At 46.0% G+C, this 27,893-nt stretch overlaps 1 protein-coding gene and 1 pseudogene across 8 annotated transcripts in view; one reads left to right on the forward strand and one right to left on the reverse strand.

Moving 5' to 3' along the window:
• Positions 1-7,276: 7,276 nt before the first annotated feature.
• Positions 7,277-9,179, forward strand: LOC135444248 (PWWP domain-containing DNA repair factor 3A-like; annotated as a pseudogene).
• An 8,733-nt stretch (positions 9,180-17,912) lies between these two features.
• The window catches only part of NKTR (natural killer cell triggering receptor), a 49,746-nt gene continuing 39,765 nt past the window's right edge, over positions 17,913-27,893 (reverse strand). For 6 of the 8 annotated variants that reach the window (XM_064703793.1, XM_064703792.1, XM_064703796.1 and 3 more), the window contains 5 exons: positions 24,586-27,516; positions 23,912-24,007; positions 23,724-23,783; positions 21,954-22,052; positions 17,913-20,261 (listed from right to left, as the gene is read on the reverse strand). In XM_064703793.1, the coding sequence (XP_064559863.1) occupies positions 20,183-20,261; positions 21,954-22,052; positions 23,724-23,783; positions 23,912-24,007; positions 24,586-27,516 (3,265 nt within the window). In that variant the 3' untranslated portion in view covers positions 17,913-20,182. The remainder of the gene's footprint in view (positions 20,262-21,953; positions 22,053-23,723; positions 23,784-23,911; positions 24,008-24,585; positions 27,517-27,893) is intronic. The other 2 variants (XM_064703795.1, XM_064703794.1) reach the window with 1 other exon arrangement.

A 27,893-nucleotide genomic window follows, 5' to 3' on the forward strand; every position in this document is an offset into this window, starting at 1 on the left:
TGTGCCTCAGTTTCCCCAACCATAGCAGGATCCAGGGGATGCTCCCAATTAATGCTCCACACCTGCCTTAAATGCATCCATGTGGGGGATCCTCATTTCCTCCAAACAGTGGGAGAACACCCCAAAAATCCCATTGGGTTGGTGGGATGGTGACCACCTCCAAAACCCATTCCTGCCCCCAACCCTCCTGCAGACACCACCCAAAACAGCACATGGATCCACACCAGCCTACAAACAGAGCAGCACAGAGGCTCTGAGGGGCACTGGGGGCATCCCCAGAGCCTTGGGGATTTTCATCCCACCTTCCCAGCTCCCCTGGCTCCCCCAGCCACTCCCAGCTCAGACATCCATGTGGAAACGTCCTGCACTTGTTTAGACTCAGCCCTGGTTGCTGTGCTCAGTAACTCCTTCCAGATGTGAGCAGCTCTTTGCATAACGTCCCCGTGGCCACGTCCTGCCTGTGCTGGCTTCATTGCAGAGCTTTTTACATTTTTTTTTTAGTATTTTTTTTAATGCTCTTTCTCATTCTCAACCCTGCACACTGCTCCACAGGAAAAAATTCCTGGCCAGTGCCACCAGAACATCGTCCCTGTCAGAAAGGTTTTTGTGAGATGAGTGTCTGGCCTGTCTGACATCTCTCCTAGCCTGGAAACCTTTCCAAAAAGCTACATAAGCTCCTGGAAATGCAGCCAGTGCTGGGGTGAGGGTGAGATGAGGCTGGAGGTGGGAGAAGGGATTGAAGCTCTGCTCCAGGGCCCAAATCCCTGTGGCCTTTTCATGGATGTGGCCAGGGGATCAGGGAGCTCCAGAACTTGGAGTCCTCATAGTTCTGGAATATGAAGATCTGCAGGGGTGGCCAAAGAGCCTGATGCCACTCTGAGGGGCTCACCAAGAGGTTTTTGGAAGAAGCTGAGCCCACCTCTCACATGGAGACCCGGTCCTTGCCAGGTGCAGTTTTTCCTTCCTTCCTTCACTCTTCCATCTTTCCTTCCTTCTTTCCTTCCTTCTTTCCTTCCTTCGCTCCTGATGAGGGAGAAGCTGTTCCTGCAGGAGCCACCAAGACAAGGGGAAACGCCTTGGAAGGGGCACAACCAGTGACACATTTGGGTGAAATCCTTTCTTTTGAGCACAGCAATGCTCCTGAGAGACAAAACACAGGTGGTTTCTTGGCCACAGCCACCCAGGGGCTGCGTGGGGTTTGCTGAAAGAACCTCCTGAGGGTCCCCACAAATCCCAGTGGGGTGAGATCCCACCCAGCCTGGCTTGGGGGCTTTCTGGTGTTGGTTCATGGGGCATGTGAGTGACTGATCCCTCGTTGGAGCTTCTTCAGCTGCTGGGATTGCTGGCTGAGGGCAACTCCAAGCTCTTGGTGCTTTCATAAAAAGTTCTGGAAGTTCTGGAGTCTTCCTGGAAGGCTGTGGGCTGGGAAATGGCTCAGGCACAGCTTGCACAGCATCACTGACTGTGAAAAATGGTGAAGGGGAGGTTAACAGGGTCCACAGAGGGATCTGAGGGTCCAGAGTTCAGCTCAGTTGCTGTTAGGGAACAGGATCTCCAGGAAGGCAAAGTTCTGGAGAAACTGGTAACAAGGGGTTTCTTGTTGACACAGAAGTGCTGGGTCCCCTCCCTGGGACCTTCCTGCAGCATGGTGGCCACAGAAGGGACATCTCCTGTAGCTTCACCTCTTCCTTTCTCTCCCCAGGCCATGAGATGGAAACTGCAAGGCCACAGAGGGTCTTAAATGAAAGATCAGCTGCAACAACGCAGAGGAAAATGTTTAGGGAAACCAGGAGAGGTTCCTGTTTCCTTGGTTCAGCTGACAGATGGTATTTCCATTTGCATTTCCATGGTATTTCCATTTGCATCTCCATGGTTTCAGACTTCCCCAAAGGAAGTGTCATCAAGGACAAGGGATGAGAAGAAAGCTGAGACCCTGTAGGAGCTCAGGGAGCTTTGGGGTTGTGAGGAACCACAGAAGAACCTGGAGGTGTTTGTGCAGATGGGGCACCTGGGGACAGAGTTTGGTGGTGGATGTGGCAGTGCCTGGCAGTTAAGGGTCAGACTTGATGACCTTGAGGGTCTTTTCCAACCTAAATGATTCTGTGAAGAGCCAAGTGGACCTGGGATGATGAATTCCAAGGTGGAACCATGGCTCTGCCTGCCTGGGATCCCCTGCTTTTACAGCTGTGCTCTGCTCTGCTGAGCATCTCCTCTAGGCTGGAATTCCCATGGGGAGGTGCTCCAGGAGATGGTGAGAGGAGGTTCTGTGGTGTCCCCCCTTCCTGAGAGGGTCAGGGCTCGGGCAGAGCAGGAGGGAAGAGCCCTCCAGATTCCCTTGGGACACGGGATGGAGGCTGGGGACGTGGTTAGGGACATATCCTGGGCTTGGCCAGAGGTTTTCACTCAGCAGCTGGCTTTCTGAGCAGGATCATGGAAAAGAAGGGATCAAATCAGGCCAAGGGAGGGAGAAAGAAAGAATAAAAAATAGGGGAAGCAAGAACATTCCTGGAGGCTGTCTGGCCTCTCTCCCTCCAACCTCCTGAGAGGAGCAGGAGGAGGAGGGAGACAAAACAAAAGGCACAAGAAAAGAAGGAGCCAAAATAGCACTAACACGAGGGCTGTGAGGTCCAAAGCAAGCAGTGCTGGGGCAGGCCCCTTCCCAAAAACCCGCCAGCCCTCGGAGGATCCGGGGGTCCTGCAGAAAACGCTGCCCTTTTATGGCCAGGCAAGGAGGGCCAAGCACAGGATCCTGCCCTACTAAGGGAAAACATCTCCTGCTCAGTGCCTGCAAGGAGAACACCCACAGTGAGTATAGACAAGCTCTCAAAGGACGACTGAAATACTGCTGCTCGTGTTGACCCCGATTCTTCTCTTCTTTTTTTTTTTTCTTTTTTTTTTTTTTTTTTTCCTCTCTCTCTCTCTCTCTCTCTCTCTCTCTCTCGGAGTTCTCACTTCTGCCTCCAAACAGGGGAGAGGGGAAGCGAAAAAAAACAAAAAACCAAAAAAAAACCAAAAAACCCCCCAAAAAAACAAAAACCAACCAACCAAACAAACAAAAAAACCCACAAAACAAAAAAAAAGCCAAACCATAAAAACCAAACAAAAAAATGCCAAGCCAAACAAAAAAAAAAAAAACCAAAAAAAACCAAAAAAAACCCAACCAAACCAAAGCCCCCTCCCCCCCAAAAAAACCTCAAAATAATCAACAAAAAAAACCCCAAAAACAAAAAACCACATTTAAAAAGAAAAGTGATGATTCAGGCAGGGCTGGCTGGGTCCAGGTGAAACCCTCCCATGGTGGGGTGGGGAGCAGGTTCAGAGGGTGAAGCCCCCTGAGCTGTTCCCTTTCCAGCAGTGGCTGTGCTGGTGTTTATCCTGCTCTGGGCTGGTGTTTATCCTGCCCTGGGCCCTGGAAGGGCTGTGATCCAAGCAGGGAAGATGTTGCTACTCCACTCTCAAGCACGATGTCTGTGCCAAGCCCATCCATCCACTGCTGCAAACCCCGGCCCTGGCTGACCCAGAATCTGCTGCCTGGGATGGAACCACCACCTCCCAAAGCTGCAAAAGAGTCCCTACCCCATGGCAGGTGGCATTTTCACCAGGAATAACTTTTTGCCTCTGTTTGGCTAAGGCAGAGAGGGGAATCCACACCCTGACTCATAGAAACCCCATTGAATTTGTATTTTTCTGTATTTTTCACGCACCCAAGAATTTATCCACCCACGGGTATCTTCTGGATCCGGCAGCAGCCAGGTTTTAATTCTCAGAGGAGCTCATATTGGATTCTAGGCCTTTTTTTCTACCAATTTTGTAATCACCAGGTTTAATTTTATGTTTGATAACACCAATGTAAGGAAGTTTTAACCTTTGAGTTATCACACAGCGATGAGAAGATCCAAGAATTAATGAAAAAATGCTTGGATGAGTGAATTTGATTTGGTGGCCAGGTTTTGGTAGTGGGGGGCTACAGGGGTGGCTTCTGTGAGAAGCTGCTGAAATTTCTCCCATGTCCAGCAGAGCCAATTCCAGCCAGGACTGACCCAGCCTGTCCAAAGCTGAACCCACCAGAGATGGGGGCAAACAGATTTAGGAAGTGGGAAAAAAAATCCCTGCAGCTGCAGACAGAGAGAGGCCTCAGGTTTTGGCTTTTATATTTTTCCCATTCTGTGCTGCTTTAGTGTGTGGGTCTGAGCTCCACATCAGGGCATGGTGAGCTCTGTGCACAGAGCAGGGAGACAAAACAATTCCTGCTCCAGCTGGGCACCAAGGACAAATGATCCAAATCTCAGCCCAGGAGCACAAACACCGTGGGCTGCAGAGAGAAAAACAAGCAGGGTGGGAGTGCCTGGGCTAAAGCTGGAATGGGACAATGAACTGCAAGGTGCAAATGGAGCAGAACTGATCCCAGGGAGAGAGCCCGGGAGCGCTCGTGCATTTTGGGGCCATTTTGGTTCATCTTGGGTGCAGCCCTGGCTGGGCTCTGGTGCTGCCCAAGGTGCATCCATGGAGGCTTTGAATAAATCCCTGCTTTAGCTCAACCTCGTCTCTGTTGTAGGTCAGCCTTCACAAGTATCAAGAGCAGTGAGGATATGTGAGAGGAACAGCCCTGCAGACCCCCAGGAGGAAGAGCAGGAGCTGCTGCAGGTGCTGGAGCTGCAATTCCCCTGAGATTCTATGGTGCAGCCCATGATCCACCTGCAGGACATGGAGGAGCCCACGCTGGAGCTGGGGGATGCTCAAAGCCCCCTGTGACCCCATGGAGAGCCCACACTGGAGCAGGTTCCTGGCCTGTTGGGATCTCTCACTGCTCAGAGTGACCCCAAGAAAAGTTAGAAAGTCTCTTTTCCCAGCCTGGCTCTTGAAGAAGGAGTCAGGGCTGTTTTTTAATTTCTCGGTCTCAAAGTTGTTTATTGCATCTTATCTATAAAATTCTTTCTCCTGCCCCGCTGAGGTCTGTCCAGCAGGACAGTTCCAGTCACTCTGCCTGCCCCTGGGGCAGTGTTATGTCTTTATACTAAAAACTACGTGTACAATGTTTACAATTACTTCCCAATATTAATACCCATCACCTATGTTAGACAGTGAGCTTCTACTCTAAACCAATCCAAAAGTGCCACCATCACAGCAGAAGATGGAGGCCAAGAAGAAGGAGAAAGGCTGGACACACCCAGATTCCTCCATCTTGCCCCCTGAACCCCCATACCAAAACCCCCAAAATCTACTTTTTCACCCTGTGATAAATTCACTATCATTCTACTTAATTTGTCATGGCCTGCAGATCTTCATCTGAGGTTGGCAACTTGATCCACGGGTCACAATCAAACCCACAGGGGCATCTTGGGCTCTGTGCCAGGGTCCCTGAGCCCCCTGGCAGGGGTCCTGGCAGTCCAGGACAGCCAGAGGGATGTCCTGGCTCCTGACACTGGAGCTGCATCCACCACAGCCCAAACATCTGCCCAGCTGTTGGACTTTGAGAAGCGCTCCTTGGCTGGCAGAGCTGGGGCAGGTGAGGCTGTGCTGGGTCTGTGCTGGGTCTGTGCTCGCTGCCTGGCCCAGCGTGGCCTCAGCGTCTGCGCATCCCCGGCTGTGCTGATCTTGGCAGACACCGTTAGCAGCGAGACCCATCAGAACTGGGGCCCTGGGGGATGTCCTCATGGAATTCCAGAATGGTTTGGGCTGGAAGGAACCTTGGAGATCATTCATTTCCACCCCCTGCCATGGTAGGGACACATTCCACCATCCCAGGCTGCTCCAAGCCCTGTCCAGCCTGGCCTTGGGCACTTCCAGGGACAGGTGGGTCACCCAAATGTGTTACAAGTAAGGAGATCACGGAGCAGCTGCCATGACCCTGCTTTTGGAGCTGGCTCTGCTCATCCCTCTGGATGAGTTACAGCAGAGCATTGCCAGGTGCTCCTTTTGGGTGGAAAAGGGCTGATTTGAGAGTTATTTAAGAGCAGGTTTTACAACCAAGGTCTGTGCTCTGCATGCACCGAGCTGAGCCAAGCCAAGCAGCCCAAGCCAAGTTGTCCTCACTGCTGTTGTGCTGGAGGAACAATCTCTATTAACAACTTGACTTGGCAGTTTCAACATTTTGGGGAATGAAATATTTTTATTCTCCCACCAGGCCTTTCTCCAGCCATTATTGGCTACTGCTTTGCGGCACGAACAATTTAACCCCTGTGATGTTCAGGGCACTGGACAAAAATAAATTTAGTAAAATTTAACCTTTTCCTGATAAACCACATGAAGATTCTATGATCTAGGTGGGAAAACCACAGGATTTTATTTACTTTTGTTTTTTTTTTTTTAACCCTTCACAATACAATTGAAGAAACTATGTTGCCACATGACTGGAGGAAAGGTCCTTTTGTTGCTTGAAAACTGGTGAAAAAGATGGAAAGCAAGACGTTTCAACAGTCATTTTTTGGGATTGAAATAAGTCCAGGGTGTGGTACAGAGATTGAGTCCTGAGATTTTCAACATCCTCACCCACAACCTGCAGGAGCCAGAGCAGCCCCACATCTCCATTTCTGCAGGAGAGACCTTCTGAGGGCACCAAGTGCCACACTGAGGGCAAGAAACTCCAAAAGACTCTTAAACAGAAAAAGCTGAGAAGAAATTTCAAATAAGCTTTGATGTAGGAATAGATAAAGTAAAGCATCTGGAGAAAAAAAGATGTGAGCAACTCTGGTGCTGTGCCAAGGCTGGGACTGGCACCACGAGCTGAGATCTTGGCCTGCCCCCAGAAATCACTGGCTCAGCACGTGGCCAAGGAGTGTTCAAGGTGGCAGCTAAAAAGAGACAAGAAATTGTTATTTCTCAGCCTTCCCTGCACACCTCCAATGCTCAGGGCATCACTTTGCTGCTGCAGGAAACCTTGATGTGCTCTTGTTTCAATAACTCTGCAGCCCTGATCTCCAAGGGGAGCACAGTGATGATGGAGAAGAAACAACAATTAAATGACCACTGGGATGGGGCAGCTGCTTTGCACCTTGGACACTTCCAGGGATCCAGGGGCAGCCACAGCTTCTCCAGGAAACTTCTTCCAGGGTCTCACCACCCTCACAGCCAAGACTTTATTCCTAATATCCAATCTAAACCTATTCTCTCTCAGTTTGAAGCCATTCCCCCTCGTCCTATTGATGGACGAGAACCTCATCCTCAGGTTTGAGCTTTTATATTTTCAGATTCTGTGCTGCTTTAGTGTGTGGGTCTGAGCTTCACATCAGGGGGTGGTGAGCTCTGTGCACAGAGCAGGGAGACAAAACAAAAGCTGATGAACCAGGGGCAGCAAATCCTGAAGGTGACGAGGTCAGGGAATGTGAGATTATTATCAAATTATAGAGATCATGCAGTCCTATGGCTTGGGTTGGAGGGGACCTTAAAGTGTCACCAAAGAGGAGGGAAATGTCCCAGGTGTTCTGTCCCATTGAGAACCCAAATTCCTCGAGGAAGGGATGCTGGTGAGGTGCAAACTGGTGGTATCTGTATTGGCCAGAGTGGTGGAAGCAGTGAAGAAGAAGAAGCACCAGAAGACTTCATAGATGGCACCACAAATGAGAAGAAAAAAGGTTCCTCAGTGTCTCTGAAGAGCCTGCAGCCCTCTGACTGTGGGGAGAAGCAGGAGTTCATTGAAGGAGCCAAGGGAACTCTTCCAGGGAAATCCAGGGGTGCCTCCAGCTCATCCTGGACTGTCAGATCCCACTGGGCTCTCATTCTTCCACTGAGTCCTTCCTGCAGTATTTTGCTGCTGCCATCAGCTACCCAGTGAGGAAAGAGGGATACCAGGGTGTGCTGCAGATGGCATTCCCCAACACAGGGGAGGAAGGGGCTGGACAGTCTTCCTCAGACACCTGTCACCCTGTTTTTTTAAGTTTTTCTAAGCCTTCTGATGTTTACATTCTTATAACTAACTTTCGCACACACTTTATATAAATAATTTATTGTTTTGCATTCTTTTATGGAGGAGGAGAAATTTGATGGACTGTTGGTTCGTCCAGTGTCATTGGAGAGGTGGCACTGTCACCCTCCAATCCACTTCACTATTGGAAATCTATAAACGTTGGAGTCAGAAATTAAAATTGCTGTTTTTACCATCAGAAAACTTAGTGTCCACACTGTGTTATTTTGTGTCCTATAGTGACAGACACTTCCCCCCAGAAACCCCTGAGGAAATTCCTCCCTGAGAGGACCAGAGCTGCCAGGGACAGAGAGAACAAGAAGCTGGTGGAGTTCATAGTGAAGACTAAAGCATCTCCTGGGGATCTTGAAAAGTGGGAAACTGTCACCATGATCTTTTATGAGAAATCCCTTCACCAGGATTTTTCTCGTGAGAAAGTGAGAAGCCTCAGAAACAAAATGTAAGAAATAATTATCTGATTGCTTGCAATGTGGTCTGGAGGCTGCCCACCACCAGGTGCATCTTTGATTGGCTCCATGTGAATTGTTTTTAATTAATGACCAATCCCAGTCCAGCTGTGTCGAGACTCTGGTCTGTCACAGGTTTTTATTATTCATTCCTTTCTAGCCTTCTAAAGTCTCCTTTCTCTTTCTTTAGTGTAGTTTTAGTATATCATTTTAATATAATGTAATATGATGTAATGTAATGTAATGTAATAATATAATATAATATAATATAATATAATATAATATAATATAATATAATATAATATAATGTAATTAATATAATATAATATAATATAATATAATATAATATAATATAATATAATAATATATTGAGAGGGATGGAGTCAGATTCTTATTTCTCACCTCGTCCTGGGGACCCTCACAACACCCCAACAGGAAACAACCCTGCTGGCTGAAGAAATTCCTGGATTCCAGCTGGTACATAACCACTGTGGAGACCCATTTGGAGGATGAGGAGCAGCTGGACCTGGTGGTTGGGTACCTGAAGGAGAGATGGGCATCAAGAACCTGCAGCAGATCCTGGGGGATGGCATCAGATTCATCTCAGATGTGTTTTTTACCTGAGGCCATCACCTGTGCCACTGCTGCCATGGATGGCATTGATTCTGAGAAGGCAGAAGTTCATTAAAGGACAACCTGTGAGCAAAAGAGAGAAAGAGCTCTTTGATGAACAAGCAAAAAGCTCAGGATGGAGGCAGAGCCTGTGGAGAGCTGAGGAGTGGAGGGGCTGTCCTGGGGCCAGGTGTAAATAAGCAGAGGTGATTTGTATAAAACATGGCATTCTTTGTAAAGTCTGTGTGTAAATTCCCAAATCCTCTGCTCTCAGCCCCTGCTGCTTCCCATGGCCTCACTGTGTTCAGGATCCTCATCCATCATTGCCCTCCTGGACACCTCCCACCAGACCAGGATCTCCAAACAGCGTTTCCCTGTGATGATGAAATGTGATCTCCTTCCTTGTCTACTAAAGTCCAAGGTACAGAAGCAAAAAGGGCTTTTGCAGAATATCCACAGATGTTTAATTCAGCTGTGTGTGAGATGGTCAGGTCCCAGACACCTTCAGGGTCCCATTTTGTTTCTCTCCAAGTTCTTGTGGGCTGACTCTGGTCTTGGGGCAGTACAAAGGTAAGGGACAATCAGGGGAATGGGAGGCAGTGGCTCAGGAACACAGGAACAGACATAGGAACAGGGCAAGGAGCCAATGGGGTATAAATTAGGGGATGCCCCTCAGTGCCTCCCCATTAAAGCTCATCCCTTGCCTGGACACCTCCCACTACACCAGGATGCTCCAAACCTGGTCTTGGAGTGTGTTACCTCCTTTTGCTTCTGGAAAAGACCAAGAGTTTTGATAAACTCACCGAAAAAATGGGACAGACTCTCCCAAAGGCAGCGAGATGCGCTTGGATCACTGCTCAGCACCTGGGGCCTTCACATTCAGGGCCCAGCTTTCTCTCACCCTGATCTTGGGGCAGTACAAAGGTAAGGGACAATCAGGGGAATGGGAGGCAGTGGCTCAGGAACACAGGAACAGACATAGGAACAGGGCAAGGAGCCAATGGGGTATAAATTAGGGGATGCCCCTCAGGGTCTCCCCATTAAAGCTCATCCCCTGCCTGGACACCTCCCACTAGACCAGTACGCTCCAAAATCTGATCTTGGAGTGTTTTACCTCCTTTTGCTTCTGGAAAAGAGCAAGAGTTTTGATAAACTCACAGAAAAAATGGGACAGACTCTCCCAAAGGCAGCGAGATGCGCTTGGATCACTGCTCAGCACCTGCAAGCTTCACCAATAAACAAACCATAAACTTAAATGAACAATAAACTTCATCCCCCATCCAATCCACAGTGCAAAGGTGATGGAATGGTTCCTGTGTGCGCAGCCCAGGGTGGATTCCCGTGGCAGCTCTGAAGGGCGTTGGTGTCACCCCTGGGTTTGCCAGGTGTGCATCTGCAGGCTCTGCCCAGCACGGGGCTGGCAGCCCCAGGGCAGCTTTGCATATCAAAGGAGAATGCAGCAAGGAGCAGCTTTTCATTAGTCAGGAAGTCACAAATTGATACCTTGATTGAAATAATTATCAAGAATTACAGGAAATACCCAGAGATGCATTTAATATTCAAGAGAGTCTCCAGGGAGTTGGGGAAACTTTGCCCCAAATAGGAGTTTCTGCTCAGGGATGCAGCACAGAATGAAGCCCCCACCTTTCAAAACCCCCTTTACCTGTTTTCTTAGATTCTTACTTTTTATTCTGTAGATAATCCTGATTTTTAAGGCTGCTGTGGAAGTGCTGGAGTTGCAAAGCAGATACATAGGAACTGCAATAATTTCACTACTCCTTTGTGATCAATCTTACATCCCTTCTCTCCCCTTTGGCTTTTAGGTCCCTGAAATCCACAGAATCCATCAAAACAGGAGTATCCAGGGATGCTGTGGCTGCCCCTGGATCCCTGGAAGTGTCCAAAGCCACATTGGTCAGGGCTTGGATTCACCCTGGGACAGTGGAATGTGTCCCTGCCATGGCAGGGGCTGGGATGGAATGGGATTTAATGTTCCTTCCAACCCAAACCATTCTGGGATTCTGTGAAATCGGTAATGTGAAAGACAAGAAAGCATCTTACTCTGAAAATATTCCTAAACAGGAAACATCCATTGAATTTTCCTCCCCTGCCTAAGCCATGTTATATAATGCACCAAACAAAAAACAAAAAATCAAAACAACACAACAACAACAAAAAAAAAAACAAACAAAAAATCCCCCAAACCAACCAAACAAACAAAAAAAAAACCTAAAACCACCAAACCCCAAAAAATCCCCAAAACCCACACAGAAAAAAATACCCAGAAAAACAAATGCAAAACCACAAGACACCCCCAAAACCAACAACAAAAAAACCAACCAAAAAAACAAAATAAGAAAAATTCCAGGATGAGGATCCCACAGAAATAGTCTGATTTATATTTTTATATTAGTGTTACAAATCCCCATTAACTGCTGTTATTTGTGCTGAAATATTCAGCAGAGAAAAGTTCCCTGTCCATGGCAGGGGGGCAGGAGTGGATGAACTTTTAGGGTCCCTTCCAACACGAGGTTTTCCCTAATTCTACAATCTAAGGACACAGGGGTGATGTGAAGGCCTCCAAGAGGTGTCTCAGGGTAGAAAATTCACCCTAAATTCAGACAGAAATTCAGCCTTTTCACAGCTAAATTCAGAGTGGGGTTTAGAAACACCAAGGCTCCGAGGGTGGGAATGGAAAACAAACCATGGGCACCTTCAGGAAGGTTTTAGAAGAACCAAATCCAGAAGCTGAAGTTCCAATTATATCTAAAACACCAGGCAGCCCCTGCTGACATCCCAGCACAGCTGGAAGAGGGAAGATGGCAGGGACGGATGACACTGGAGGGAAGCAGCGCTGCAAGGAGAGAACATTGCTCACAGCAGTTATTTGTGATTTGCCAGGAAAGCGAGGAGATGCACAGCCCGGGACTCCCTGGGGATCTGTCCCAGGCCTGGTGCTGCTCAAAATATTTTTTTAATAATTACTTGCATGAATAGAGAGTTTGCTGCTTCTTCCAGCTGCAAATGATAGCGAGGAGGGAGGGAGCTCTGGAGGATGGGCTGGGGCTTCAAAACAAGCTTGAGGCAGCCTGGAAAAAATAAAATAGTCGGCAATTTAGGGGAAACAAAGGGAAAATGCTGCTTGTATAAGAGGAGCTGGGCTGCTGGGGAGGGAATGGAATAGCAGGGATGGGGCAGAGATTCACATCCCTGCCTGGGATGGGCAGCTCTCCTTGTTCTGAGGGAAAAGCAGCAAACCACAGGCGAGGGCAGGTGAATGGTGCCTGCAGGACACGTGGAGAGGGGATTTAGATCCCTGAGGATCCATGGATCCTCACCAGGAGTGGGCTGTCTGCAGAGATGTGGGGATTTGGGGAGGTCGTGGGCTGGTGGTGGATCAATCACAGAAGCTGAGAGAAGAAATCCAACCAAACTCACCCAAACTCCAAAAACCCCTCAAGCTCCCCCAGAATAATCAAAGGAAGTTGGAAGTTACTTGTTGCAGAGAAGACCAGGCTTGGGCAAGAGTTACCTTAGAGCTGTTACAAATATTTAAGGCAGTCTGTTCCCTTTATTGAAATATTCACAGGGGCCTGGAGTGACAGGACAAGGAGGAATGGATTCCCACTGCCAGGGCAGGGTTACATGGGATTTTGGGAAGGAATTCTTCCCTGTGAGGGTGCTGAGGGCTTGGAATTGAATTCCCAGAGCAGCTGTGGCTGCCTCTGGATCCCTGGAAGTGCCCAAGGCCAGGCTGGATGGGGTTTGGAGCAGCCTGGGATGGTGGGAGGTGTCCCTGCCCATGGCAGGGGAAGGAATGGGATGAACTTTAGGGTCCCTTCCAACCCAAACCATTTTGAGATTCTCTGTTTGCATTTTGCAGTTGATTTTCTGAGAAGGAAATAGGCTGTTCTCTTCCTCTCTGTGACCAGCAGTGATGGGCTTATGCAAGAGAAAAGGAGATTTAATTTAGACAACAACAACAACAGCAAAGTTGGGAGTTTTGTCTTGGTTTCTTTTTTGGATCTGTTTTTTTTTTTATTATTATTTTTTATTTTTTTAATAGAGTGCATAGTTCAGACAATTTTGGTTTTGGCAGCACAACTGCTCAATATCAGCCCTGAAATTTTTTGCAGATTGGTTGGATAAGAAATGCTGTGATTTGTACAGCTGGAGTTGATCCTGACTCTGCAAAGGAGGAGGCTGTGCAGAGCTGAAAAGGGCCCTTTTTTTGCCATGTTCTCTGGCACAAACCCCTTGTGAAAGGTGTCAGTTCAGAGCTATTCATGGAAATGAAAGATGAGCATGGAATCCATGCAGCTTCCTGCAGAAAGTCAGCAGGAAATCCACGGCTAAAGCAGGATTCCTCCATCAATATGTGGGTTTGGTACAGAGAGCAGTTCTGATAAAACAGATTTTATTTTTTTGCTGTGTTTAATAGAATGAGGTGCATTGCTGCATTCCTGCAATCAAAAATCCCACCAGAGACACGAGCAGGCAGCCTGGGTTTGAGGTGATGAGAGCTCACATTCCCAGGTTTTGCTCAGACAGCTCTCCCTGCTGTGATAACCAACCCTGCCAAAGGAGGGAATCACACCCTCACAGCAACCTGGGAGCTCTCGGGAGCAGAGAATTGTCCCAGATGATTCTCCGGGGCTTTGGTGGCACAAGGAAACCAAAATGCACCTCAGAGTCCCTGCAAGGGCTCCCACTCACCAGCCCTGCTCCCCACAGATGAGAACAGCGAGTCCTTGACATCCTCCCTCTCTGCTGGGCTTTTTTTAACAATTTTTCATTTTTTAAATGAACAATTGTTTGAGTCAAGGGAAAGATCTGATCTTTGAAGAAGGGAGAGGTAAGGCTCAGGGTCTAAAGCCCCATGGGCTGAGGGTGATTCCTATTTAGCCATAGGTGGAGGACCTTTAGGTCTGTGTGGAATATGACATTTCCAACATGTTCCCTAAAATCATCACAGAATCCCAGAATGGTTTGGGTTGGAAGGAACCTAAAAGATCATCCAGTGCCACCCCTGCCATGGGCAGGGACACCTTCCAGTGTACCAGGGTGCTCCAAGCCCTGCCCAGCCTGGCTTTGGGCATTTCCAGGGATCCAGGGGCAGCCACAGCTTCTCCAGCAAACTTTTTCCAGGGCCTCAGCACCCTCACAGCCAAGACTTTATTCCTAATACCCAATATAAACCTATTCTCTATCAGTTTGAAGCTGTTCCCCCTCATCCTAGAGCAGAGGCTGGACAGAGCCAAAGAATAAAGCAGGGATTTATTCAAAGGCCTCCATGGATGCACCTTGGGCAGCACCAGAGCCCAGCCAGGGCTGCACCCAAGATGAACCAAAATGGCCCCAAAATGCACGAGCGCTCCCGGGCTCTCTCCCTGGGATCAGTTCTGCTCCATTTGCACCTTGCAGTTCATTGTCCCATTCCAGCTTTAGCCCAGGCAGTCCCACCCTGCTTGTTTTTCTCTCTCCAGCCCACGGGGTTTGTGCTCCTGGGCTGAGATTTGGATCATTTGTCCTTGGTGCCCAGCTGGAGCAGGAATTGTTTTGTCTCCCTGCTCTGTGCACAGAGCTCACCATCCCCTGATGTGAAGCTCAGACCCACACACTAAAGCAGCACAGAATCTGAAAATATAAAAGTCAAAACCTGAGGCATCATATTCATTGGCCAAAATTCATTGGGGTAAAATTATGTGAATATTGCCCAAGTGGGTGGCCAAGGCACCAAGGAGAGGGGAAGGACCTTCCTCATCCTCTCTCACAGGGTGCACCACGAGCTGGAAGGAAAAGCAGCCCCAAGAGGGAAGGCAGCCCCTTCCCGTGTTCAGGAATTAATTGAGGAATTTTGCAGCCTGAGGCCAGGACTGGGACATGATGGCAGAGTGGGAGCTGCAAGTGTTCACCAGCTGTGTTGAGCTCACAACTCTCCGTGCCAGAATCACAAAATCCTTAAGGTTGGAAAGGAGCTCCAAAATCAAGTCCAGCCATTACCCCAGCACTGTTCACCACAAACCCTGTCCCCAAGTGCCACAGCCACACATTTCCTGAGTGCTTCCAGGGATGGGGATTCCACCACTGCTCTGGGCAGCCTCTTCCAATGCCTGAGCACCCTTTCCATGAGGAAAAAAAAATATAAAACTTGTAAAAACACACAATGCCACAGACAGGTACATGGCAGAAATATCAATTAATCCCACATTAATGCAAATCCCTTCTTTGTGCATCCACCTCCAATTCTAATTACATGCAGCAATTAATGCAACACCAATTCCTTATACAGAAAGAGATGAATACAGCTTCAAAGCCTGAAGAAAGAGCATCTTTGCAGAACTCAAACCCAAAAAATTATTACCTTTATTAAAAAGCTTCCCCAAACCTGCCACAGGCCCTCTGATTCCACTCATGCAATCCCATCCACTTCCCAGGGATTACATGGCTATGATGAAATTCAGGCCTGGGTTCCTTTAATTGTTCAGATGATTTGTAAGCAGTTTTAATGTACCAGGTGGAAAATCATTCCTGTTCCACCACCTAAAAAAGCATTATTTACATGGATGTAAGCAGGGGTGGGGCATGCAGAGCTCGATTTCCTCCTGATTTAAATCCCAGGCAGTGTTCCCTTTGGGAATGACAGCAGATGGGATTGCAGGGTGCAGCCCAAGGTCATCCAAACACGGTGCTCTGCTCTGGGTGGGATCATCAGGAACCACACAAAGCCAGAGCAGAAATTTAATCCACAGGATCCCACAGAGCCAGGGATCCTGGGGAAGGGCCCTGGGAATGCTCCTTCCCCTGGAGCTCAAGCACAAACAGCTCTTGTTTGGGAGTGACAGAGTGGGAAGGGAATCTCTTGGCACAGGGTCTGCAGGGAAAGTGTGTTTATGCTGTGGCTTTGTAAATCTGGGATTCATAAGTAGTTGTTGGAGAGGCAGATGGGTCATTTAATTTGAGACAAGGCACTCACCTGCAACTGGAGACAGAGCCACTCCACAACATCCTGTGGATAACCCATTCCCAGAAAAACCCCAGACCTGCACACCAAACCTTGCTTAGAACCTTTTTCTTTTCTTGTTTTTGATGAAATCACTCCTAATTGAGCTCTGATTTCACTTCATTGCAGGATTTTGTGGGGGTTGGAATCCCCCGGACAGCCAAGATCTGTGGCAGCCTGAGAGCTGGGACTGTATAGGGATATGTATATATTCTATGTATATATCTAAGACAGCCAAAATCTGTGGCAGCCTGAGAGCTGGGACTGTGTGTGTATTGTCATTGTGTAACTGCTAAAAGAAAAGGGGGGAAATGTGGGGGCCTGGATAGATGGTGTAGTGTAAGATCTGTGTGGGTCTGAGTTGCTCCAAACGAGCTGCAGGGTCCTTGGCTGGGCAGCAGCTGTAGCTCGTGAAGGTAACAAATAAATAGGGGTGGGTTGAGAGCCCAGGAGGAGCCCCTGAGAAGACAGGAGGGGCTGGGCTGCAGAGAATGGAGAAGAGCCCCAGCAGAGAGGTGAGAACACTGCAGTGAAGATTACAACAGGATTTCAGACCTGTTTCCATCCTGAGCACTCCGTGCCTGGGTGTCACCACTCTATTTTTACCCAGCCCTGCCTGCACAGCCAGCTCGAGGTGACAGCGTGACCTCCACAGCAGCGGCACCTGCGATCCCCAGGATTGACTCCTGCAGCTCTGGAAGCACCCAAAACATGGTGTCATTGAAATAAAGGTTGGTGACTACTTGAACACCCTGCTGGGGAGGGGATTCTGCCCCTTCACCCCACCCTGCAGGGCTGGGTCAGCTCTGGGGTCCAGAGGAGGCCGTGGGGATGCTCCAGGGGCTGGAGCCAGGCTGGAGAGCTGGGAATGCTCACCTGGAGAGGAGAAGCTCCAGGCAGAGCTCAGAGCCCCTGGCAGGGCCTGAAGGGGCTCCAGGAGAGCTGGATAGGGATGGAGGAACAGGACACAGGGAATGGCTTCAAACTGCAAGAGAACTGGGTTAGATGAGACAATGGGAATAAATTCCCAATTTTCTGTGTAATGGCACAGGTCTCCCAGAGGAGCTGTGGCTGCCCCTGGATCCCTGGCAGTGCCCAAGGCCAGGCTGGATGGGCTGGGAGCACCCTGGGATGGTGGAAGGTGTCCCTGCCATGGCAGGGGTGGCACTGGATGGGCTTTAGGTCCCTTTTAAGGTCCCTTCCAACCAAGCCATTCCATGACAAGCTGGTTTAAGCTGCCCTGGGACACAAGGCTGGTCCAACACTCACTGTGGTGGTGCCACTCCCCCCCAAGGTCAGGCAGTGCCAGGTTATCCAGGTCACACTGAAAACCTCAAACACCAAGGAACCACCTCCCCCATCCTCCTCACCTCGTGCCAAAGGCAGCCTTTCCACTGAAATCCAGTTTCATTTCAATCATTTCAATGAAATCAAATGATTTCAGTTCCACTGCAGTCCAGATTCTGTGGAGCAGAAGGTCTGAAATCCTGATGGATCAGCCTGCAAGGCACCACATCTGCTGCCCTGGGCTAACAGCACATTTCCAAAATGCTGAGGGAATGGTCTGGGAATGTGCATTTGGGAAAGGAGAGTCAGCAGAGTGGATAAGCTCAGCCCATTCCCAGATTTCTGTGGAGATCTCTTAAGAATTTCTCTTCACCAAGCAGAGGAACCTTTTATAGATCCTGAGGAAATGGTGAGACCTCAAATCACTTGGACATTTCAAAATATTTGTTCCTGCAATGACTATTATGTAAACCCAGAGTCCTGCTGAGGAACAGCTCCCCTATGTAGGTCAAGAAAAGGAAAAGCAACTTCATGTCTGAGTCTTGCAAGGGACAAAAGTGAATTCTGAAAGTGTATTTTTCATTTTCCTGCCTGTTTCCTTCAAGCAGCACCACGGATTTCTCCAGATGTAGAGAAAACAGCATTTGCAGATATGTACAAAAGTTTATTTTACAAACAGCAACTACTTTGGAATAACAAAATTGCAAAAACATAGAGCAGCGTTAGAAAACCAGCTCAGGGGGACATTTTCCATCTGAAGCACAATTTAACAGATTTCACTAAGGAAAAATACCCCCAGCCCTTCCCTCAACCCCTCCCCAACCATTCTCTACCTGATGGAATTTCTTTAGAAACCACTGACTAAAGATATGAAAGATTTTAGTGACAGTGCAATAATTTCTGATAACTACAGCTGTTGTTTGACCATACTTTTATTACCTTTCCTGGCCTTAAAAAGTCAAATCAGATCTGAAATATGATAAAAATCTGATCCTGGAGCAATATTTTTACTAATAGATGTTGAATAGTAATGGTTATATTTGTATATTTTGTAAGACCATGAACCCTCTAGTTCTATTTTCTTAGAAAGGGAAAAAAACAAGTTACAGCTGTACTGAAAATGATGAAACTACAACAAATCTCACTGAAATGTTTGTTCAGGTCTCTGCTGCTGTTACAAATATGTTTGTAAATGTATCCTGGCTTAGGTATTAAATGTATTTAATGCTAAAAAGTTTACCAAAGGGTGGAAGGGTTGCATGCAAACACTTTGTCACTAAATTCTGAAGTGTAGGAAAGGGGTAAGAGCAGAGTTTTGGGTACTTCTAGAAAAGTGAAAAACCCCAATGGCCAATTCAATGTCAGGAATGTGCTGTGGGTGGACAGAAATGGAGGCAATCATCACCATCTCCCTTGGAACTTGCTTTTCATCAGTGTACCAAAAAAATCATCAAATTCTGAGGAGCTTAATTCAATCAAAGAGAGAAGGAATTGATGCCTCAGTGAGAAATTACCACTTTTCATTTTCAAAGCTACTGGGTCTTGATGAGATTAAGAAAAATAATTTCCAATATTTGAAAATGAGCAAATGAAAGCATGTCCAGATATTCCAGAAAGTCAGTATGGTACAAGAGTGCTCATTAATTCTAATCAAACCACGTTGCTTTGGTCACCACAGACCCCAATTTTCAGGTTACATTATGCCAATAAAAAAATCTGGTTCTCAGAATACAACTTTCTAAACCCCCTCAAAAACTTTACAGATTATTTTAAATCAGCTGAATTCAGAATATTGTAAGAATTACTCAAAGGTCTTCAGCTTGAATCTATTTATATTTTTGCAAGGCATTTGCCTGGAACTTCAGAGTAATTTTTGGTACTAAACTTTACTTTGAAGGTGTTGCTCATGTTTTTTATGAGGCATCCCAGTATTTCTGTAGCCCTGCTTTAACAAGATATAGTTCAATATCTGCAATATCAGATTCTGATATTCCCTGTGGTGAATGGGATACAGAGCTTTTATAAAGGAACTGGTTTTCTCAAAAAATGATCATCATGTCAGTGTTTGAAAGAGTGCTTTGGACAAACTCATGACACACTCATGGTTTACAACATTTAAAATGTGTTGAAGGATGCCAAGCACTGTGATAGGAACTGAAAATCAGTCAGGCAGTGTTTGGAAACACATTTTTAGCCTCTGAAGGACATTGCTGTTTATGACAAAATTCCTCTTTTAAACATAAAAAGTTTAGACAGGTTGGATATTAAGCTCCAAACTCATTCATCACATTTTTGCTCACTGCTTGTGAGTTTGACAATTCCCAGTGGGCATCAGCTCAACTTTTCCAGCACAATTCCAGAACTCCACAGTTCAGGAGGGATTAAGACAGAGTGGCAGGCTTTGTTTTCCTCACCCATTTCCTGTACAGAATGCAATAATCAACAATCAAGACAGAATGGAAACAGCTTCCAGCAATAAAAAAAGCATTTTCAACTAGAAATGGCAGCCTTTTTAAGAAATTTTACTTCACAGTTTAATAGTTGCTAGCACATCTCTGCTAAGGTGTTTATAAACAGACTTGAAGACAGTCCTGACTGCTGCACCCAAAAAGTGGCAGCAGCAATTCACCTAAATGTAATACATGGCTTGGAAAAGCTGATTCAAGGAAACCAAACTGGGCTTTTTTAATTATTATTTTGTAAAAGTTGCATTTGACATAAAAAAAAATAAAAAATAACATCAGCTGTCGAGCTCAGTCCTTCTCTGTGTAAGCAGAGCTGAATTCGCTGTTAAACAGGAAATTTCAGCTAATTCAGCAAACAACCTTCACTTGTGACACTGTCAGAAGAGGTTTTTTGAATGTAACACTGAAAAAATCGTGGAGCAGAGTTTGCACCCTCCCAGGAGCAGTCTCAGCTGTATCTGCTGCTCTCGCTGGGGCTCCTGTTGTTGGAGTAGCTGCGATCGCTGTCGCTGTCGGAGCCGTAGGATCTGCAAGGAGAAAAAAAAAAATATTTAAATGCCCCAAAGCTGCAGTTTGAGCTTCAAATTGAAAATTGCATCATGTCAAAAAATTGTTACAGATAAGGAAACACACCAGTCTTTTACAGGATTGTATTTCTTGGAAGTGAAGGGTTCATTAAAGGATACTCAAAATGGAAATAATCATTAAATTGATGTGATGAAAACTCGGTGTGACTCAAGTCAAACTGTTTGTAACTTCTTGCTCTGTTATAGCTAAAAACCATTCAAAATGAATGTTTTTATAAAAGCTAATTGAGCTGAGTGAGAAATGTATTCAACAAGTGGAATTTTACACTGCAAGCTAGGATAATTTCACAAATCCTTGATTTATATATTTTATTTTTCTGTTTGAAGGAGGGTCTTAAAACTTAGGCCCCATAAGCACAACAGAGGTGTGTTTGTGTGTCTGCAGCGTGGAAATTGTATTTAAAATGTTTTGGCTCCTCCAGACAAATTCCAAGCTCAGCACCTGGCCAAATGTCAGCACAGAGCCCAGATGGTTTCAGACGAGCCACAGGACACGTTCAAATTACACAGAACAAGCTTTCAGAGATTTTCCAGCCCCCTGCCTGTAAGAGAAGCTTTCTAAGTGAAAGGTGAGCGTTTCCTAATCACACACTGAAGCTCCTCAACTTAATAAAGCAATGGTTTTTAAGTTTATTTTCACATTCTTCATTAAAACTCATTAATTTTCCCTCTAACACAAGATGAAAGTTGGCTTGTGCAAATGGGTGAGAGCAAAGTCCATTAAGAGTTGGTATAAAGCTGGGAAAAAATTCATATGAGGAGAGGATTAAAATGTATAGTGGTCTTAGAAACTTGATTTATTACTAATAGAGGGCATATTAAAAGGAATAAAACAAATCATCAGTGATATTAAATGTATCTACAACTTTCCATATCTCTGATCTCTGTGAAATTTGCTAACTTACACTTACATAAATCCTCTGGACTGAGGAGAAGAAAATATATTCTAAACTCAGCAGATTTGCAGGTAAAAATATTCTTTCAAAACATATTCTACAAAGTTAAAAATTAAATGTGGATTGCAGCAAAACTTTTAATTTCCCTTCCAGATTGTTTTAGATCCACTTCTGCAGCATAACCAAAAGGAATTTACCATACACTGGAATTCTTTGCATACCAGGCAGCTTTTAATCCATAAGAGAGCACTTGAGTTAAATCTTGTGAGCTATGTGGGTTTTAACAAACACTTTATATTGTTTAAAGAATATAATAAATCAAATAATAAAATCATTAGGGTTGGCAAAGACCTTTGAGGTCACCAAGCTAACCCAGCCCCACAGCCTTCACTATTAATCCATGTCCTCACTGCCACAAGTTTTCAACACTTCCAGGGATGGGGACTTCATCATTTCCCTGGAAAAATGTCCTAATTTTGAATGCATGGATACAATGAACTGGAAATCAACTTTTCCTTATCCTGGCTGCTTCCCCATCCTCATATTTGGAATGTCAGAACTTCCAACTTCCTCGCTCGCACGCACGCTTTGAATTTAATTCGAATTTGGTTGGAATTATTACTTTTGCTGAGTGTACTTCTTGTTCTTATGGGGAAAAAGCATCACTGTGGCCTTGTTCAACCCCCTGTGTTTGTGTTCAGGGAATCCTGGAGCAGCCCAGCAGGGTCAGCCCCACCTGGATCTGCGCTCGTAGCTCCGAGATCTCCGGTAGCTGTCGCTCCTCTTGCTCCTGCTGCGGCTCCGGCTGTAGTAACTGTCATAGGTGTAGGACCTGCTTTAAAGGGGGGAAATAATACTGAATTCACAATTTCTGCTCTAAAATGCTGTTTTAAATGATATTTATATGGAGATATGAGAGGATGTATAGGAATTACTGTCAAGGATGTGGCAAACAATTCTACGCTTTATAAAGGTTTCAACACAACAACAATCTTCAAAATAACACTAAAAATTTCAAATTTTATTAGGAAGGACATAGCAAGCCTTTACAAAGCTTTGTGCTGTCCCTTTTTTTCCCTAGTAAAATTCTTCTTTGCTGATAATTCTGAAAGCAAGCCAAGTAATGTCTTCACTGCTACATAGGTATAGGACCTGCTTTAAAGGGGGAAAATAATACTGAATTCACAATTTCTGCTCTAAAATGCTGTTTTAAATGATATTTATATGGAGATATGAGAGGATGTATAGGAATTACTGTCAAGGATGTGGCAAACAATTCTATGCTTTCAACACAACAACAATCTTCAAAGTAAGAGTAAAAATCTCAAATTTTATTAGGAAAAACATCTAAGCATTTATGAAGCTTTGTGCTGTCCATTTTATTTCTAGTAAAATTCTTCTTTGCTGATACTTCTGAAAGCAAGCAATTCCATTTATAACTCAATATTATTTAAAAAAACAAAAGCAAATGTGTTCACTACTACTTACAGCATTACCTACAACTGTAATGCCAGGACGGTTTGGTGATTTTCAACTTTTGAAAGTGTCTTGTGTTCATTTTGCTTTGATTCACGTTGCCATCATGATATTATAATAATATTTTTATAATTATAATAATTTATATAATTATAATAATAATTTTATAATTATAATAATAGTTTGATGTACTACAGATCTCTGGGAGTGTCCAAGGCCAGGCTGGATGGGGCTTGGAGTACCCTGGGATAGGGGAGGGTGCCCCTGCCCATGGCAGGGGGTTGGATCATCTTTAAGGTCCTGTCTCTAACTCAAACCATTCTGCAATTTTATGAGATAAAAATAATCTTTGAAAGTATTTTTATAAATAAATATGTATTTAGATATGCATTTGTATTACAGTATGCACAGTAAAATAGGTAGTATGTATGATATATAATAGTTTCATAGACAATAATTATATGATAAAGTCTATTTTAAAGAAATGTAAATAAAAGTAGACTTATACTAAGATGATTTGATGGGCAGCACATTTCTTGCAGTTTGTATAAAAGGACAATCTGATGCCTCAGGTTTTGGCTTTTATATTTTCAGATTCTGTGCTGCTTTAGTGTGTGGGTCTGAGCTCCACATCAGGGCATGGTGAGCTCTGTGCACAGAGCAGGGAGACAAAACAATTCCTGCTCCAGCTGGGCACCAAGGACAAATGATCCAAATCTCAGCCCAGGAGCACAAACCCCGTGGGCTGGAGAGAGAAAAACAAGCAGGGTGGGAGTGCCTGGGCTAAAGCTGGAATGGGACAATGAACTGCAAGGTGCAAATGGAGCAGAACTGATCCCAGGGAGAGAGCCCGGGAGCGCTCGTGCATTTTGGGGCCATTTTGGTTCATCTTGGGTGCAGCCCTGGCTGGGCTCTGGTGCTGCCCAAGGTGCATCCATGGAGGAGATCCTTTGGATAAATCCCTGCTTTATTCTTTAGCTCTGTCCAGTCTCTGTTCTAGGTCAGCCTGCACAAGGCATCAAATCCATACCTGGACCGACTGTGGTGCCCATAGGAACTGCTCCTGGATCGGCTCCTGCTGTAGCTCCGACTGCCAAAATCAAAACCACAGAGGAGTTTTTAGTTAACAGAAACCAAAAGTGCTGAAGAGAGCAGGGGGAGAGGGGGAACAAGAGGAGGAGAACACGTCTGGCACAGTTTGCAGCTGGGTGAACTCACCTACGGCTCTTGTAGCTGTGGTAGGAACTGCTCCGGCTCCTGGAGCGATCCCGGCTGTACCAGCCCCGGCTCCGGCTCCTCGAGTAACTCCTGGACCTACAACCAAGGACACAGGAGAGAACACAGCTGAGGAGAGCAGCAGAAAATGGGAACCAGAAGAAGTAATGAATCTTTAGCTTGCTAGCTAAATATTTATTCCATACTTGCTAGGTGATATGGGCACTGAGTTAATCCAAGTGCTGGAGCCCCTGCGCTCAGGAGCCAGGCTGGGAGAGCTGGGAATGTTCACCTGGAGAGGAGAAGGCTCCAGGGAGAGCTCAGAGCCCCTTCCAGGGCCTAAAGGAGAGCTGGAAAGGGATATTAGATAAGGGATGAAGGGACAGGACAAAGAGGTCATTTCACACTGGCACAGGGTGCCCAGAGCAGCTGTGGCTGCCCCTGGATCCCTGGAAGTGCCCAAGGCCAGGCTGGATGGGACCTGGAGCCCCCTGGCATAATGGAAGGTGTCCCTGTCCATGGATGGTGTTTAAGGTCCCTTCCAACCCAAACCACTCTGTGGTTCTACAACACAGGGCTGTTAAAAAACAAAAACCACAACCTGGAAAGCATTCCTTGAAATGACCAGAACATTCAATCTGCCAGGGCTGGCTGTGGGAGCAGCACACGCTTCTCACCTATATGAATATGTAGAACTTCGGGATCGACTTCTCGAGTGACTGTAGGATATGGACCTGGTTCTGTGTCTGGATTTAGACTCAGATTTGCTTCGTGACCTGCTGAGACTCCTGGAAGGGCTGTTGTCATCCCTGCTCGGAGATTCCTCCTCACTGGAACTTTCTTGGTTCCTTGGCCGACGATTTAGCCGGGCTGTTTTCCTCACTTCATCAAAGAGAGACCCAGGCCTTACTTTATTTTTTGCTTTTATTTCAATTCTTAAACCTGCTGGTTTAGGCTCTGGTGCTGATGCTACATTTTTAACCTCTGTGGTCATACTGATTGTTGCTGCTTTTAAGTTACCAGCACCTTGCAAAGGCTTCCATTTATTGTCTATCATATTGCTTGGTGTATTTTCAGAAATTTCACTTTTTAAACTACAGTCTTTAGCACCAGACACAGGGACAGAGTTATTTTCTTGCCTTCCCGTTTCTTTTTCTTCTTTAATATTAGTAAAGTCTCTTAAGTTGTTTCCCAGTTTGACAGCATCTTGCTCAGGGGTCTCAACCTGTAACTCTTTTTGTACACCAGCACTTAAAGGTTTAGCAGTGAGAATGACAGGAGACAAAACATCCACATCAGCCTTCCCCGGCGAGTTACGATCCGGAGTACAAATCTCCATGTTGTCATCTGTCTGAATAACATCTTCCAGCCCATTCTGGTTATTTTCTTCAGCTTGTTTAATCTCACTCTTGCAGGCAGCCACGTTTATTCCTGAGTTTAAAATACCAGTTGAAGTGCTGGTTTCAATGGGCTCTTTATTAAGGTTGCTGCGATCTGGCGAGGCCCCACATGTGGTGTTTTTATCTAAAAGGTTTTCATTCACACACGACTTTTCACCATTTCCCATTTTATCTGTGACTATTTCATCCTTTTCATAAACTTGTTTTTTATCCTTTATGTCCCTGCTAAGCTGCTTTTCTTTTTTATCATCCTTGGTAACCGGCTTTTCATTTATCTCATCATCCTCTTCTTCCCCAAACTCAAGGGGGGGCTGCCAATGAAACATTTCTTTTCTTTTCTGGACTTTGTGTTTTTTCTCCTTTTTGCCTTTCGATTTTTCTTTTGCTTTTTTGGAATGTGATTTTTTAGGAGTCTTTTTCAAGCCATGTTTGTGTTTTTTCAACTTGCCTCGAGTGTCTGCTGAGCTGGAACAAGAACTCTCAGACTCAGAAGATGACAACTGTTTGCTTGTCTTCCACGTGCAGTCAGAACCCAAAAAGCCCTCTGAGGAATTGGATTGTTTTTTTATCCTTTTGGTAACACTAAGCTCTGTGTCAGACCCTGAGGTGGCCTCTCCTTCTTCTTTGCCAGAGGAGGGTCTGGAATCCCCCCTGTTATGCTTTGCCTCTCCTCTTTCAGAGTTGGACTCCGAGTCCCATTTGCTACCTGAGTAGGATTTGCGTTTTGTTTTTGCACCACCTCTGGGCTGCTCTGAGCATTTCTCCTTAGCTGCTTTCTTTTTGGAGTGATCACAATCCCGCTCACCCTTGCCTTTCTCCTCCCCTCTCTCACAACTTAAGCTATTTTTATCCTGTTTCTCAGCATCCCCTTCTAAAGGAAAGCGGCTTTCTTTTTCTTGGAGCGCTTTGGCTTTGGCAGAGCGCTCGCTGTCGGAGGACAAGTCTGAGGATGACAAACTGTCGCTCTCCTTCAACCCTTGGGAAGACTCATCGTAGTCCTTTGGATGCTTGTAAGGCAAAGTGCTATCAGAGCTCGTTTCCTGCCTCACTTTGAGGCCCCGAGCTTTGGGGTGGCTGGATTTCCTTTTGCTCCTGTGCCTGTCCTCATCGCTGAGGGAACAGTCGGACGTGGACTCGCTGTACCCCGACCGGTCACTGCGGTATTTCCCGGGGGACCGTGACCTGCCAGAGGAAGGAGATTTGGTCCTGGAGCTCGATGGGCTTCTAGACCTTGAGTAAGATCTTGAGTAGGAGCGGCTTCGAGAGGATCTGCTCCTGGACCTGGGCCAGCTCTCGGAGCTCCTGTCGCTGCGGCCTTTGGAATAAGCGCTCCGCTCGCTCCCGGAGCTCCTCTCCTGCTTGCGATAGGAGGAAGAAGTGTTGGCCTCCTTAACCACCACTAAATTGTAATTAGCTTGGGTGGGAATTAAGTGGGTTGTTTTAGCTTTCATCTCCTGAATTCGCTCATACGATGGCTTCCAAGGTTTCTGCCCAGGTTTCCACCTTGAAGGTGGGGGACTGTCGCTTAAGGGTATGACAGGGAGGTTTTCTGGGACCACTGGTGGCACAATAACCTTGTCACTGGGCAGGATCACTGCTCGGACAGGCTCAGCAGTCTTGGTCAGCTTAGTGTCATTTAACCGTGCTGAAATATTCCGTGGAGAACTGGGAACAGTCTTTTGCTGCCTGGGGTTAGAACTTGACCGCGACCTACTTCGAGATCGCGATGATTTAGAGGCTGATCTTGATCTGGAACTTCTTCTGGAGTAAGACCTTGATTTAGATCTAGACCTGGATCTGGACCTGTAGTACGATCGAGACCCTCTGCTTGATAAAGATGACAAGCTCTGGTCTTCCTTATCAGATTTAGACCAGTCCCTCCTGGATGAGCGCCTGGAAGACAATGAGGAAGAACGAGATTTCCTCTCACGATCACAAGATGATTTTGTCCTCCTGTGGAAGGAATGAGAGGATTCTACATCTGATGAGGCTGATGTTTTCTTTTTCTTCGTTTGCTTGTGCTTCTTGAAATGTTTCTGCTTTTTAGATTTCTTTTTATGTTTCACCTTCTTCTTCTCTTTCCTGTGCTTCTTGTGATGGCTGGAGTATCTCACAGTGCTCAGATCAGCATAACCATTATGGGACCATGACCTGGATCTCCGGGATGCACTTCTCTCATCCCATCTGCTGCTACAGGGGTCACTCAGCCTGGAAAACAAACAGAGAAACCCCAGACTAAAGCAAAAGCTTTAAAAACATTTATATAAATTAAGTCTTTTTAAACTTAATTTTAAATAAGCTTACATAAACACTAGCACACATTTTATTACCAGAGAATTGCTTTGAGTTCCTTACACTCATTTTAAGATGTAGAATTACATCACTATCAAGAGCTACTTCTCCCTAAGAAATAAATCAGCCAACACAGCAAGTTTCGCATATTTTAGGACCTGTGTGAAGAGATTTAAATTACCTCAGTCTGCAGGACTTTGACCTCTACAAAACAGGATCCTTAAACCACACTTAAATAACAATTTTAAAACATCTCAGTACATAAAAAAGAATAATCTGGAACATTTGTAATT

Source organism: Zonotrichia leucophrys, chromosome 2 (genome assembly GCF_028769735.1).
Source record: "Zonotrichia leucophrys gambelii isolate GWCS_2022_RI chromosome 2, RI_Zleu_2.0, whole genome shotgun sequence".
Lineage (NCBI taxonomy): Eukaryota > Metazoa > Chordata > Aves > Passeriformes > Passerellidae > Zonotrichia > Zonotrichia leucophrys.